Source organism: Dasypus novemcinctus, chromosome 13 (assembly GCF_030445035.2).
Source record: "Dasypus novemcinctus isolate mDasNov1 chromosome 13, mDasNov1.1.hap2, whole genome shotgun sequence".
NCBI lineage: Eukaryota > Metazoa > Chordata > Mammalia > Cingulata > Dasypodidae > Dasypus > Dasypus novemcinctus.
In genome coordinates this window covers 98,930,248-98,946,059 of record NC_080685.1, presented here as the reverse complement: position 1 = coordinate 98,946,059, position 15,812 = coordinate 98,930,248, and the positions used below count along the sequence as shown (strand labels likewise).

Sequence of the window (15,812 nt, the reverse complement as noted above, 5' to 3'; positions counted from 1 at the left end):
ACATAAACCTCATCTATTCTTTCCCCTGAAATCAAAATTGCTCCCCATTAAAAATAAACTTAAAAAGCAGACCTTCCCAAAGCTTCTTCCAAATTGATGATGGCTGCTTGCAGCTGATTTTGACTGACTGCTTCAAGAGACAGGCCCAGACGAGAGGACTCAGTGACGAAGGGTGGCAGCAGTACTTTGCTGGAGTGGCCTAACAAGTAGATAGTTGCCACAGTTTGAAATTCTGCTGAAAGCCTTGCTGCTGCCCAAGATCTATTCACTGGCCAACATTTTCAGATCTAGTTAATACTAAACTGGGTATTCTTAGAAGGATGTATCATTAAAAGGAAGGTTGTAGCCTATTTGCAGCATTTCAAAGCATGACAAGAATTGTCCCTGGCTAGGTTAGCATAAGAAGCAGAACATATAGAGGAATATGGAAAAGAGGGGGCAGGTAATATGTTTGAAACCCACAGTTAGCAGGAAGAAAAGTTAGTAGGGAAATAAATGAGATGACTTTGTTTTCAAACTCTTTACACTGAACCATTAACAGCGGGCTGTTAACATATTCCTATAGATATTGCATTCATTATCTAAGATAGTGTATGGCAAGAATGAAACAAGCAAAGAGCATTTGCGATATTATCGATAAAAAGTTCAGGGTTGGTTATTTTCATATTTTCATCATGCATTTATCTATTTAAGCTTTAGGGAAAATAATTTGCTTACCAATTGCTGTTAAAATAAATAAAAGCGTAGAGACAGCTGCTGTTCCATAAAACATGGTACGGATATTACAAGCCATGAGATTTGTGTTATTTTGTGTGTTGGGTACTAAAACTGGTGGTAGCAAAAAGCCAACTGCAGTTCCAAGCTGTAAAATAAACAGTCCTGTTAAGAGCAATTATCATGAGAAAAAAAAATTAGCACTTTAACTGAATATTAAAAGACAGCTAGGGAGTGGATGTAGCTCAAGTGTTTGGACGCCTCCTTCCAGTATGAGGTCCTGGGTTTGATCCCCAGCACCTCCTAAAAAACAAACAAACATGCGAAAAAACTACTCTTACTGGGGAGCGGATGTAGCTCAGTGGCTGGGTGCCTGCTTCCCACGTATGAGGTCCTGGGTTCAATCCCTGGTACCCCCTAAAAAAAATATAAGACAGCTAATGTATGTAAAAGTGCTTTGTGAAGCCAAAAACAAAACAAAACACTAAGTACTAACACCTTTGTTAACATTGTACTGTTAAAGACAAATTGCTGACAAATCCCTTTTAAACATTTTAAACATTTTAAACATTTACTGAGCTCCTACTATCTGATGTTGCTATAAAGATGTGTAAGATACAGTCGTGGACTTTTAGATGCCTACAATCAAAGAGGGGAATAAATCTATGCAAAAAAGAATGAGGAAATATGACCTACACAATGGGAGAAAATATATACAAATCATATATTTGATAATGGTCTAGTATCCAGAATATATAAAGATTTCTTACTACTCAACAACAAAAAAAGCAAACCACCCAATTTAAAAATGGGCAAAGGACTTGAGACTTGAATAGCCAATTTTTCCAAAGATTATATATGAATGGTCAACAAGCACATGAAAAAATGCTCAACATCATTTGTGATTAGGGAAATGCAAATCAAAACCACAATGAGATACCATTTACAACCACTAGAATAGCTATAATAAAACACACAAAACACACACACAGAATGGAAAATAACAAATATTGAGGATGTGGAGATATCAGAACCCTCGAACATTGCTGGGGGAATATGAGATGGTATAGCCACTGTGGAAAATAGTTTGGCAATAGTTTAGGTATATACCCCACTCTTAGGTATATACCCCAAAGAACTGAAAAAAGATAATCAAACACACTTGAATACCAATACTCACAGCAGCATCATTCACAAAAGTCAAAAAATAGAGACAATCCAAATGTCCACAAACAGATAAATGGATAAATGAAATGTGGTATATAGATAAAATAGAATACTATTCAGCTGTAAAAAGGAATAAAATACTGATACATGCGATAACGTGGATGAACCTCTAAAACATTATGCTGAATGAAAGAAGCCTTCACAAAAGGCCATATATTGGGAAGCAGACTTGGCCCAGTGGTTAGGGCATCTGTCTACCATATGGGAGGTTCGTGGTTCAAATCCTGGGCCTCCTTGACCCGTGTGCAGCTGGCCCATGTGCAGTGATGCGTGCAAGGAGTGCCCTGCCACGCAGGGGTGTCCCCAACATAGGGGAGCCCCACATGCAAGGAGTGTGCCCCGTAAGGAGAGCCGCCCAGTGCGAAAGAAAGTGCAGCCTGCCTAAGAATGGTGCCGCACACACAGAGAGCTGACACAACAAGATGACGCAACAAAAAGAAACACAGATTCCTGTGCAGCTGACAACAACAGAAGCGGACAAAGAAGACGCAGCAAATAGACACACAGAACAGACAACCGGGGGGTGGGGAGGGGAGAGAAATAAATAAATAAATAAATCTTGGGGAAAAAAAAAAAAAAAGATCATATATCGTGATTCCATTTATATGAAATATCCAGAATAAGTAAGTCCAGAGAGGCAAAAAGCAGATTAGTGGTTGCCAGGGACTGGAGGGAGGAAAGACTGGGCAGTGACTGTTTAACGGGTTTTGGGTCTTCATCTGGGGTGATGAAAATGTTTTGGAGCTAGAAGGAGGGGATGGTTGTACAACACTGTGAATGTACTAAATTCCACTGAATTGAACATTTAAAAATAGTTAAAGTTATGTGAATTTCACCTAAAAAAATAAAGTTGAATATGATAACTGAAACAAGATACCAGCTGGCCAGTATCTATGAGTCTGAAGCTCATACGATTTATTCAACAAATTTTTATGGCAAGGTTACAATGTGTCAGGCACTGTTATAAATGCTCAGGATAAACATATAAATATATAACAATAAACATATAAATACATAAGCAGTAAGATAATGATAAGCACTATATGGAGAATTAAAGTAGAAAGATATAATTGGAGAGTGAGTAGGCAACTCTAAATGGGATCACGAAAATACCACTGAGTGACATTTAAAATGAATTTAAGCTGAGAGTTGAGGAACAATATAGATGTAATTATGTGATTCTAGGAATATTCCAGGAAATGGGAATGCTTCCACAAAGGCCCTTAAGAAAGTGTAAACTTACTGTTGTTTAAAGAACCAAAGAAGACTTACATTAGTAAGTTCTGTAAACCAGAATAAAGAGTTTAGATTTTATTTTTAAGTACTATGGAAAATCATTGGCAAGTTTAAAGTAGGGCAATGGCATGATCTGATCTGTGATTTAAAAGATTCTCTCAGGTTAGAGATCTGGCAGCTATAAACGTATTAAAAGCTAGGACTCAGGAATCAGACAGACTTGAGGGTCAGGGTTGACACTAACTAGCTGTGTGACCTTTGGAAAATAATTTTATCCCTTCAAGTATCAGTTTCCTCACCTATTAAATAGAAAGACAATAGTTCCTAACTTACAATGTTAAATCAAATGACATGACTCATGTAAAGCACTTATCCACAGTGCCAAGCTCTTAGTGAGTGTTTAATAATGTTGAATATTATGCATGATCATTCCATAATCTAGGAGAAAGATGCAGAGTTGGTTGTCATGAGCAGGTACATAGATATTGGGGCCAAGGAAGGATGAGAACACCTAGGGAGAAGGTAGGAAGAAGGCCCAGAGGGATACTGAGTATGTGAGAAAATGTTCCCATTCATTATCCATAAAAGAGATAATCCATGGACAGGGAGTTGACAGTATTTCGGTCATACTCAATGAAGAATTAATCTTGAGTATGATTTTCTAAATGTAACATACTTCAAGAAAACAGCTCTTATCCAAACATACAGAACAAACCAAAATATCAGCCATAAATTATTTTTTTACATACTAACTGTAGTTCAAGCTATACCATGTTCTGTACAGTTAGGGAAAGGAAATAAATACATGGTAAGAAGGATATAGTTAGACTTTTTATGTATTTTAAATAAATCTTACTGTGATCTTGAAACAAGTCTTAGGCTTGAAGTAAGTATAACATTCTTTAGTTACATAGCTCCATGTAACATTATGTGCATAGAGAGCCAGGTGAAGTTTAACTAGACTCCCCTCAAGGTGAATGAGCACTCAATGCAATTTATAGATCCTATATGCAGAATTTAACTTACAATAAAATAATCAATCTGGAGTTAAAATCCATTCTACAAATGATGTGGTGGGGAGTGGGGAGTGGGTTATATGGGAACCTCTTATGTTTTTTGTTTTTTTATGTTTTTTAATGTAACATTCCTTGTGTTCTATTGATTTAAAAATTAAAAAGAAATAAAAACAGAAAGGGAAAAAAAGGGAAATATAGTCATTGAAAATAATGTTCATAAAGATGGTCATTGCAATTAATCAGTATATGTAATGATATTGGAAAATGTTCACAATAACATTGTATTAAAAAAAAAGCAAACAGAAAGCAAAACAGTTGCTAAAGCATGACCCTAATGTTTTAGCATATATATAATACATATAAAAATCTCAGGAAACAAACAAACAAACAAAAAACCCATTCTACCTAGTATTGCTAAAGGAATGCTAGTGGAATTTGAACTTATGGTGTTACAGACTCCTTCATAGAGAGGTGGCAAATTAAACTACCCTCTTACAATGGATTCCACAAGCTGTTATTTCATATTGTCTTAATGTTAAAAACTGGTGATGGGCCTCAGTAGTGCTGTTAAGTCTTTATCACCAGAATATTTATTTAGCAGCCATTTATAAGTGTCCATTATGTAACAGCCACTGTGCTGACAGCTAATACACAGAATTAAACAGGGGCTGGCTGGTCACAATGACATCAGTCAAAATGGAAACAAATTCGGCAGAAACCAACACCTGCCTTTGGCAAATATGCTAGTAACAAAAACTAAAAGCTACCCAAGTCTCGTTCATTCGGCACTGCCAAGTTTTCTGAGGTTAGGCATCTAAGGGCCAATACAGTTACTTATTTTATAGGTAACTTCCAAAGCAAGATCACAAGGAGCGTACTTTAAACTGGTTTTTTTAAAGTGCTTTCCTCAGAAAGTTCAAAACCCTTTTTAATTCCAGACTGCCATATATACCTTAGGTCTACTCGTTTCCTCTACCTCGTGTGCTCACCGAATGTCTCCTGAGGTCCATGTGTATGCCTAGCTCACAGGGCCTAGGCCGTTTCCTCCTATATATAGCCCCAGTCTTTACCTGGTTGCCCAGCACGGCGGTGGCACAAGCTGTGGACACCTCCTTGGGCCCGAACCATACAGAAGCGATGCGGGAGGGTAACCCCAGGATGAACACCTGCGCCACGGAGCACAGGCTCTGGCCCACCATGGTGACCCAGAAGAGATGCTGCTGCACGCTGCCGCACTTGACCCAGGCGCCCAGGCAGTTGAGGCCGGAGCCCAGCAGGGCGGTGAGCCGCAGGCCTCTGGTGTCCAGCAGCCAGGTGGCCGGGAAGATGAGGGGCACGTAGGCCAGCATGTACACCATGGACAGCCAGTCGATGTGCAAGGAGGAGACGCCGTAGAAGCCCTCGAAGACGTTGCTGATGATGCTGTACTGGATCCACTGAAAGGCGTTCACCAGCGAGTACAGGCTGAAGATCAGCAGCACCAAGAAGCGCCGCGCGGACAGCGCCGTCCTGGGCAGTGGGGGGCGCTCGGCCCCGGGGCTCTCCTCCCCGGGCTCTGTGGGCAGCAGCCGGGCCTGGGTCTCCTCCTCCGCGGCCAGCAGAGTCTGAGGATCGCCCAGGGCCCCGGAGCTGTCCCGAGGGCCCCCGTTCAGGGCCAGGCAGCCGGCTTTGGGCCGGTCCTGCGGCTGTGAGCTCGCCTCCCCGGGGCGCGCGGCCCCCACGACCGACACGTATCCGTTCGCGTGCGGGAGCCCGGGCACCGCCGCCGTGTCCTCCTCATCGTCTGGTCGCGCCATGTCCCTGGGCCTCCGGCGCCACCTCGCGCCCCCGACCTCGTCCCCAGCCCTGCACCTCCCGACCTGCGCGAGCCCCCGCCCCGAACCCTCCCTGCGGCCCGCCCCTAACCCAGGCCCGCTGAGCGGGTCAGCCGCGCCAACGCGGCTAAGCGCACTTGGCCGCCGGGGTCAGCGGGCAAAGACGTCCTCCCGCGGCGCCCCGCGCCCGCGTCAGGCCCCGCCGGGGAGCGCAGATCCCCGCCCCGGCGGCCCGCCAGCCAATCAGCGGCGCCCTCGCCCGGCGCGGCAGCCAATCCAAGGAGCTTCCGTGAGGTGGTGCGGTCGCGCTTTTCGCCGAAGCCGGCGGGCGGGGCCGAGTGCTCCGCACGCGAGGTCGGCTGGCGGCGGGCGGTCTGGGTAGCGCGGGAGTGGGACCCAGGGGGCGGGAAAACCACCGTCGGACAAAGCGGCAGGCATCGCCCTCGCCAGCTAGAGATGCTCCCGGAGGGCGCCGTCCGTTTTAGACGCAGGCGGAGGGCGAATTTGGCCTCTCCGCCCGAGAACAGCTGCCCGACAAGGTCGGGCCTTACCTTTAAAGCAGACGTAAACACGTTTCGTAAATTGGTGCTGTCACCGCAGAAAAAAAAAAACGCCGGAAAGCCTTCCAATCCAAATAAAGAGATTTCGTCAGAAATCTGCCCCTCTGAAGGTGGAATTCCCCCACCCCCAACCCGCTGTCTTGAGTGAGTCCGGGTCGCTGTACATTCTTCCAACACCTGAAATATTACTGGACACTCACGTGCAATGGGTTCCAGGTGCCAAATTTGCTTTGACATTGTTGTCGGGCCCGAGGGAATAGCATAAGCAGCTCCTGGAAGGTCTTCTTGGACTAAATAAAAAGGCAGCCTTACTACTCCTTGGGAAAGTATATTGGACAAAGAGACCCAAATATTCATTATTAAAGTGAAAGCAGAGCTAAGGATATAGATAGGAGTTCTCACTATGGATTTAATCTTAAAAGGTGCCGCTATCCAGAACCCTAAAACCCTGTGCTCCTTTCTTTATTGCTTGTTATAGTAGTAGTTTGGTCCTGTATAAAAATATATCAGGCACCTCAGGTAAAATGCTATTTAGTTTTAAGTGTCAAGGAATGTGAACATTATAATAATGTTTTCCTTGGCCATCCGGTATAAATTGCCACACACATTCCCCTCCCTCATCTATCCCTCTTCTCTGTTTTTTCTTCTTAGCATTTATCACCATCTAAACTGTGTTATATTTTGCCATTTTTGTGTGTGTGGCTATTTTCTTTTCCCCACTAGATTGTAAGCTCCATGAGGACAGGGCTGAGAGTTTTGTTGCCTTTTCCCTGCACCAGAACAGTACCTGGAACAAGGTAGGTGATTAATAAATATTTACTGAATAAATAAATCTGATGAGTACTATATTACTATTGATATTTTAAATAATTACTTGCTTTATAAATGAATTTTCAAAAATCTGGTAATTTCCCCCCGAAAGGTGATTTTCTAACATTGATTTAGACGTTATTTTAGATTACTGAGAGATGTTCTTTACATGAACAAAGAAATGACTAAATGTAGAAATCAAAGGTCTTCAGTCTTAAGAACTTTATTTTATGGATTTCTGAAAAAAAAAACACACATTGCTTAATGTTCAGTACAGTTTGTTATTATTCAAATCTAGAGGAGTTTTTTATACCTTCAGGTACCATGAAACCTTCGATATAGTCCAGAAAAAGCGGCTCAGAGTGGGAATCCAATGGGTAGACTTTTAAAAAAATTTATTTTTCATATCAATCTTACATAATGCTCAGTTAACACAAAATAATAACTACAATAACAGTAAATCTGTTTTGGTCAGTGGTTACACTCCCCCCTTATTTTTGTTCATTTCTTAGTCTTGAGGGATTTGGGACAATGTCCACTCTGACTGCTTCAGGCTGAGAAGGGTCATGGATATTATGGGGCAGAGGAATGGAATTGTTTTGCCTTCAGTTAAATGTCCTTCTTGCTTTGGGGCTGGGGTTGGTCTATCATCACTGCTCTGTTAGTTGTCCAGGTCAAGCCTGAAGAAGTGGAGAGTAGGAGTTGGCTGTATATCTGCTGGGTTTCAGCTCCACCGGCAGATGAGCTATCCAAAGATTTAAGTCTCTGAGAAATATACTTAACACGTACATTGATAAAAGAAGTAGAAGATCATGATCAGGAGATTTATAAGTGAATAGAGCTATGTTATATTGGGGAAATAGATTTTCATATATTCCCAGATAGGGCCTGCTGAAAGGATGTTAATTTCATGAGACTGTGCGGCTTGCCTATGGTGTCTGGATGCCCCTAGAGCCCTCAGGAGCACTTTTGTTTGAAGCTTTGTTAACTGTGGTAGTTTGTGAAGTCTGGATGAGACCTGCATAAGTGTAACCTCCGGAATGACCTCTCGACTCACATTGAAATCTCTTAGCTATAAAAACTATTTATATTTAATATTTACCCCTTTTGATCAAGGTCTTTCTCCAAATGCTTCTCTGATTAAAGCTTGGTAATAATCACATTTGTGCCAGAGAAGCTTATCCCTGAGGGACATATCCCATGTGGGGGGAAGGTAGTAAGTCTATTTGCAGAGTTTGGCTTAGGAAGAGGCCACACTTAAGTAACAAGGAGGTTTTCAGGAGGCAACTATTAGGCATGAATTATATAATTAGACTTAGTTTAATTATTATAGGAATAAGGTTCATAAGTACACACATTAAGATTGAGAGCTTAGCTTATTGGCCTGTTTTCTTTTATTAGGCAAGGCTTATAAAATATATTCCAGAGATTTTTTTTCCATCTTATTTGAGAAAGTAGCAGAACTTCCCCAGAAGGAAAGTTTAATATATTGTTAGCTGCTGTGTGGGCCTCTTTCTACCCAGAAAACATACCTATGGCAACAAGGATTCATTTATATCCTATAGAACTATCTAGCTATATAACTTTCAAGATATTCAAAAGGCCCTATCTGTCAGGACACCCTGACCATATCCCATCTTTACCTTCTTACCAGGGTATGCTAATTGACAGGTAGAGCATAAATTGTATACTTCCCTTGCTTCTTGGGCAAAGTGCTTGTCCTCCTCCTCCTCCTCCTCTTCCTTCTCTTCCTCCCCTTCCCCCCCCCCCTTCTTCTCCTCTCTATCTCTCTCTCTCTTTTTTCTGAAGATAAGACTTTGACTTATAGCAGGCTGCATGTAACTTCAGAGAAGCCTCGGTAAAACAGTATAGCTGATAAGGAAATTTCTTTGCTTCTGTGGCATATAACATTTTTCTAAAAATAAAATCAAAAGGGTAGAATTTTTTAAAAATTTATTGAATTATATCATTCATATATGAACATACGTAAACAATAAGTTTATAGTAAACTTTACAAAACAAACATGTACATCATTGTACAGGGCTCCTATACATCACCCACAACCAACACCTTGCATTGTTGTGAAACATTTATTACAAACTATGAAAGAGCATCATCAAAATATTTTTAACTATCGCCCATATCTTACATTTGGTATATTTTCCCGCAATTCACTCTATTATTAATATTCTGTATTTGTATTATATGTTTGTAATAGTACATGAGAGAATGTTCTCATATTTGTTCTGGATTCCATGTGTTATATAGTCCCATGCTTTGTACAATCCATTCAAAGTATCCGCTCAGTGGCTCTCATTTTCATCACAGAGTCGTGCTGTCAAAGGGTAGAATTTTAAAGGAAACTTTCTGTGTTTGCCCTGGTGCTAGCTCCATTCCAGATGTTCACAGTAAACAGTTAGGGACCTGCAGATTTCCTTCCCCCTTCCTGAAACTTGTAACTGGCAGAATACATTAGATCTCACTTCCCCATTACCTAGTGAGAGTTGAAGAAAATCTGCCAATCTGAAAGATAGCTTTCCTCTCTGAATGGCAATTTCCTGAGAATCGACTCCTTTGGGGACAGCATTCTTTCTGGTTATTTAGGTTCTACCTCTGCTTAGAGATAATTTATCTTCCTTATGTCCTCTGCGAGAAGATTTGAGTGGCAGCTCTCTGGATTTCCTGGAGAGCCAATCTGCTCCACATTTTTACTGGCTGGTACCTGCTCTTCTCTTGCTTTTCTTATTATATTGCTTTCCCTGCATGTGACAAAGCTCTTTATCTGACGTCACTGCCTTCTACACGGAGTGTACAGCTGAAGGGGTCTAGAGGAGTAGGGAGGAACATCAGATCCAGTCAGTCTGCTTGGGTTTGAATCCCAGTTTCAGTATCCACTAGCTGTGGAAGCTTGGGCAAGTATGTGCATCAGAGAGTTGTAGGAGGATTAAGTAAGTGAACAATGCCTGGCACATGATTGGCATTCTTAGTTTTGGTTAATAAGATAATCTGATGTAATGATTAAGGGTTAAGGCTCTAGAACCAGATGGCTTGGGTTCAAATCCTAGCTCTTTCATGTACTAGCTGCATGACCTTGGACTAGCTATGCTGTGCCTTGGTTCCTCAACTGTAAGATGAAGACACCAGTCTCATGATACTGTTGTGAGGAATAACTGGTTAATGAACTAAAGAACTTAAAAAGGGCCAGGCCTGTAGTTAAACTCAGTAATTGATATCTATAACCATTATTGTCAATTCCTATATTTGTATTCTCAAAACCATTTTTTAAACAAACCAATTTTATAGATACTTATTAATCATAAATCCATCCGAAGTATGCAATGAGTAGAATTTAGTATAATCACATAGTTGTACATTCTTCACTTCAGTCATTATCAGAGCAAGTTCATTATTATAATAATAACAACAATAAACAAAAAATCTCTCTTCACCTCTCAATCTCTCTATGCTTCCCTTGTCATACAGAGTGCTATTCTGTTTCTGTCTTTCTAGTTTATTTGTATTTATATTTTGTGAAAACAGGTATATATGCAACATCACCCATATTTGTATTTCATGTAAGATTTCACTATGTTATATAGTCCCATGTTACATTTTTTAGCTTTCTTTCTAGTAATATTCATGACCTTAGACTTTCCCTTTCATCCATTCTCATACCCATTGTGATGGTTAGGCTATGTGTCAACTCGGCCAGGTAATTGTGCCCAGTTGTTTGGTCAAGGAAGCACTGGGCTAACTGTAATATAAGCGCATTTATGGACTTTAGTCACCATTGACTTTATTGCAGTGGTAATCATAGAGAGCTGATTACAATTACATCCATCAGGAAGATTGCCATCAGCAATGATTGATGCTTTATCCAGTCAGTTGAATGCCTTAAAAGGGGAAGTGATTCCAGCACTGAGTAAGAATTTTGCAGCTTGTCTTTGGACAGCCAACATCTCCCAGAACTCATCAAGGACCTTCATTGGACTTTCATTAGAGCCCCTGGTTGCAGCCTGTCTGTGGAACCTGGACTTGTACATCCTCACGGGCACATGAGAGACTCTGATAAAAATCTCTTACTGGGAAACGGACTTGGTCCAGTGGTTAGGGCGTCCGTCTACCACATGGGAGGTCCACAGTTCAAACCCCGGGCCTCCTTGACCCGTGTGGAGCTGGCCCATGCGCAGTGCTGAGGCGCACAAGGAGTGCCCTGCCAGGCAGGGGTGTCCCCCACTTAGGGGAGCCCCACGCGCAAGGAGTGTGCCCTGTAAGGAGAGCCGCCCAGCGGGAAAGAAAGTGCAGCCTGCCCAGGAATGGCGCCGCCCACACTTCCCATGCCGCTGACGACAACAGAAGCGGACAAAGAAACAAGACGCAGCAAATAGACACAGAGAACAGACAACCAGGGGAGGTGGGGGGGGAATTAAATAAATAAATAAATCTTTAAAAAAAAAATCTCTTACTAACAACAGATAATCTCTCATTGGCGGTGGGGTTGAATGGGACCTCATATATTTTTTTTAATGTAATTAAAAAATAATAATAATAATAAATAAATATTAAAAAAAAAACCAAACAAACAAAAAAAAAACAAATGAAAAACAAACTTGAAAGGCAGGAAAAAAAATACATATATGTGCATAAATAGATGTGAATGTTGAGTAAGAAAAGCAATGAAGGACTTTCTCAAAGTGAAAAAAAAAAAAAAAAATCTCTCATTGATTCTGTTTCCCTAGAGAACCCTGGCTAATACACCCATATAATAGCTCTGCTAGTTACAAACACTGTAATGTGCTTTCACCATTTCTATTCGTTTCCAAAGATTTACAAACAACTGTTTTTTTTACCAATTCTGCACAGATTAACCCTCAGCTATCCATTTTTTAACTTTATTCTATTTTCTGGTGGCCAATATTCTAATAATTAACTCCATGAATTTATACAATATATTTAGTTCATAATAGTGTAATCATAGAGCATTTGTCCTTTTGTGTCTGGCTTGCTTCATTCAATATAATGTCCTCCAGGTTTATCCATGTTATCATATACTTCACAACTTCATTTCTTCTTAAAACTGCATAATACTCCATTGTGTGTTGATTTTGTTGATCTTCTCAAAGAACCAACTTTTGGTTTTGTTGGTTCTATTGTGTTTTTTTGTTTTGTTTTGTTTTTTATTTCATTTCTTTCCTTAAAATTGGTTTGGGGTTAGTTTGCTTTCATTTTCTAGTTTCTCCAGGTGTGCAGTTAGATCTTCAATTTTTTGCTCTTTCTTTTTAAATGCAAGCAGTGAGGGTTATAAATTTTCCTCTCAACACTGCCTTTGCAGTGTCCCATAGGTTATGATATGTTGTATTCTCTTTTTCATTCATCTCAAGATACTTACTGAAGTCTCCTGCAATTTCTTCTTTGACCCACTGGTTATTTAAAAGTGTGTTGTTTAATCTCCATATATTTATGAATTTTCTCATTTTTGTCATTATTGTTATCCAACTTCATTCTGTTATTAATCAGAGAAAGTGTTTCATATAATTTCAGTTCTTTTAAATTTATTGAGACCTGTCTTATGATCCAGCATATAGTCTGTCTTGGAGAACAATCCAGGATTGCTTGAAAAGAATGTGTATCCTGCTGTTTTGAGGTATAATGCTCTATGAATATCTGTTAGGTCTAGTTCATTTCTCATATTTTTTGAGTTCTTTCTTTTTTTACCCTCTGTCCAGATGTTCTCTCTACTACTGCAAGTAGTGTATGGATGCTTCAATAGATATAAGATCATATCAGCAAGTAGAGTATGGAGGCCAGTGTGTGTCTCATGGTTCTTGGGACACCCAGGTTAGGTGCATAAATATTATAGCTATTTCTTCTTGGTGAATTGCCCCTTTTATTAATATATGATTACTTTCTTCATCCCTTATAGCCATTTTCCATTTCAAATCTATTTAGTCCAATATTAGCATCACTACTCTAGCTCTTTTTTGGTTAATATTTGTGTGGAATATCTTTTTCCAACCTTTCACTTTCAATCTGGTTGTGTCATTACTTCTGATATAAGTCTCTTATAGACAGCATATAGATGGCTCATATTTTTTTTACCCATTCTATCAGTCTTTGTCTTTCGATTAGGGAGTTCAAACCATTAACATTCACTGTTATTACTATAAAAGCATTACATACTTTGTCTATTTTGTCCTTTGGTTTTCCATTGTCATATCTTACTATTGTCTATATTTTTACCATTTACTTTACCATCCTAATAATCTTTATTTCTATACTCTTCTCCAAGTCTCTCACCCTTGGTTTTACTTTAAACCTGCAGAAGTTCCTTTAGTATCTGTTGTAATTCTGGTCTTTTGGTAACGTACTCTCTCAGTTTTTCTTTGTCATTTTTGAAGGACAGTTTCACTGGATACAGAAGTCTTGGCTGGCAGTTTTCTCTTTCAGTACCTTAAATATACCATACCACTTTCTTCTCACCTCCATGGTTTCTGATGAGAAGTTGGCACTTAATCTTATTGAGGTTTCCTTGTATGTGATGTTTTGCGTTCCTCTTGCTGCTTTCAGAATCCTCTCTTTATCTCTGATATCTGTCATTCTGAATAGTAGGTATCTTGGAGTAAGTCTATTCAGGTTTATTCTGTTGGGGGTGTGTTGTTCTTCTCGGATATTGATATTTATGTCTTTCATAACCATTTCATAAGGATTGGGAAGTTTTTGGTCATTATTTCTTCAAACACTCTTTCTGCTCCTTTTCCATTCTCTTCTCCTTCTGGGACACTGATAACATGTATGTTTGTTTGCTTCACATTGTCATGCTCTTTCCTGAGACCCTGTTCCATTTTCTCCATACTTTTCTCCTTCTCTTCTTCTGTCTTTTCCAGTTTGGATGTGTCTGTCCTTGAAATCACTAATTCTGTCTTTGAGCAATTCAGATCTTCTGTTATGGGCCCCTAATTTCTTTTTTTTTGAGGTACGGGGGGCTGGGGATCCAACGCAGGACCTCGTATGTGGAAGCTGTTACTCAACCACTGAGTGACATCAGCCTCCTTAGTTGGTTTTATCATTTGTTTTGCTTGTTTTTGTTTTTTCAAGAGGCACCAGGAACCAAACCCAGGACCTCCCATGCAGGAGGTGGGGATTCAATTGCTTGAGTCCCATCAGCTCCCCTTTAATGTATTTTTTTTAAGATTATTTACTTATTTATTCCCCCCCCCCTTGCTGTTTGCTCCTTTTCTTTTGCTGTCTTTTCTCTGTCTCCATTTGCTGTGCGTTTTTTCTGTATTTGCTTGTCTCCCTTTTGTTGTGTCATCTTGCTGTGCCAGCTCTCTACGGTGTAAGGGCTGTCAGCTCTCCGTGGTGCATGGGCCAGCTTTTCCTTCACAAGGAGGCCCTGGGATGCAAACCCAGAGCCTCCCATATGGTAGACAACTAATTGAGCCACAGCCTCTTCCCCCTTTAATGTATTTTTTATCTCATCTATTGTGTCTTTCATTCCCATAAACTCTGTTACTTTTCTTTGCAGGCCTTCAGATTGTTCTTTATGCTCACCCAGTGTCTTCTTAATATCCATTATCTCTTTCATCATATTTCTCTTCAGTTCTATGAATTGATTTAGGAGATTTGTGTGATTATCATTGGTCAGTTGTCTTATATCCTGTATCTCATCAGGATATTTGGTTTGTTCCTTTGCGTGGGCCATCTCTTCCTATTTCCCAGTATGTAATTTTTTGCAGATGTCTAGGCATCTGAATATGTTGGTGAATTTACTCTGATGGTCATTTTATCTTGCCTGGTGTTTTTTGTTTTTTTGTTTTTTTTCACTTTCAGTTCTTCCTTCATTTGGGTTCAACTTATTCTAAGTCTTTAAAATTCCCCAGCATAAGTTATCACTAACAGGGAAACGGACTTTGGCCCAGTGGTTAGGGCGTCCGTCTACCACCTGGGAGGCCCGGGGTTCAAGCCCCGGGCCTCCTTGACCCGTGTGGAGCTGGCCCATGTGCAGTGCTGATGCGCACAAGGAGTGCCGTGCCACCCAGGGGTGTCCCCCGCGTAGGGGAGCCCCACGCACAAGGAGTGCACCCATAAGGAGAGCCGCCCAGCGCGAAGGAGGGAGCAGCCTGCCCAGGAATGGCGCCACCCACACTTCCCGTGCTGCTGACGACAACAGAAGCGGACAAAGAAACAAGACGCAGCAAAAAGACACAGAAAACAAACAACCGGGGGAGGGGAGGGGAATTAAATAAATAAATAAATCTTAAAAAAAAAAAAAGTTATCACTAACATTGTGCAGATTTTCTCCGGGATGGGACTAAAGAGAGACCTAAAAGCAGTTTTTCTCCTAGCAATTTCCTGGCCAGCCAGCAGATGGCTCTCATAGGTGACCCTTTCCATGGAAGTATGTCTTTCAACCTCTGCTTTCCAGTGTTTCTGG

The 15,812-nt window shown here is 40.8% G+C and overlaps 1 protein-coding gene and 1 long non-coding RNA gene across 3 annotated transcripts in view; one reads left to right on the top strand and one right to left on the bottom strand.

Annotated features, from left to right (window-relative positions):
• The window catches only part of FLVCR1 (FLVCR choline and heme transporter 1), a 28,617-nt gene extending 22,411 nt beyond the window's left edge, over window positions 1-6,206 (bottom strand). The window contains exons 1-2 of one of the 2 annotated variants that reach the window (XR_011645564.1): window positions 5,264-6,206; window positions 718-862 (exon numbers count right to left, since the gene is read on the bottom strand). Coding sequence is in view for 1 of the 2 variants with exons in the window: in XM_004470981.5 (XP_004471038.1) it covers window positions 718-862; window positions 5,264-5,989 (871 nt within the window). In the remaining variant the exon portion in view is untranslated. The remainder of the gene's footprint in view (window positions 1-717; window positions 863-5,263) is intronic. The other variant, XM_004470981.5, reaches the window with a different exon arrangement.
• A 155-nt stretch (window positions 6,207-6,361) lies between these two features.
• Window positions 6,362-11,830, top strand: LOC139436310 (uncharacterized). Its single transcript, XR_011645565.1, has 3 exons — window positions 6,362-6,711; window positions 7,291-7,364; window positions 11,184-11,830. It is a non-coding gene; the product is annotated as an uncharacterized lncRNA (long non-coding RNA).
• The last annotated feature ends 3,982 nt before the right edge of the window (window positions 11,831-15,812 follow it).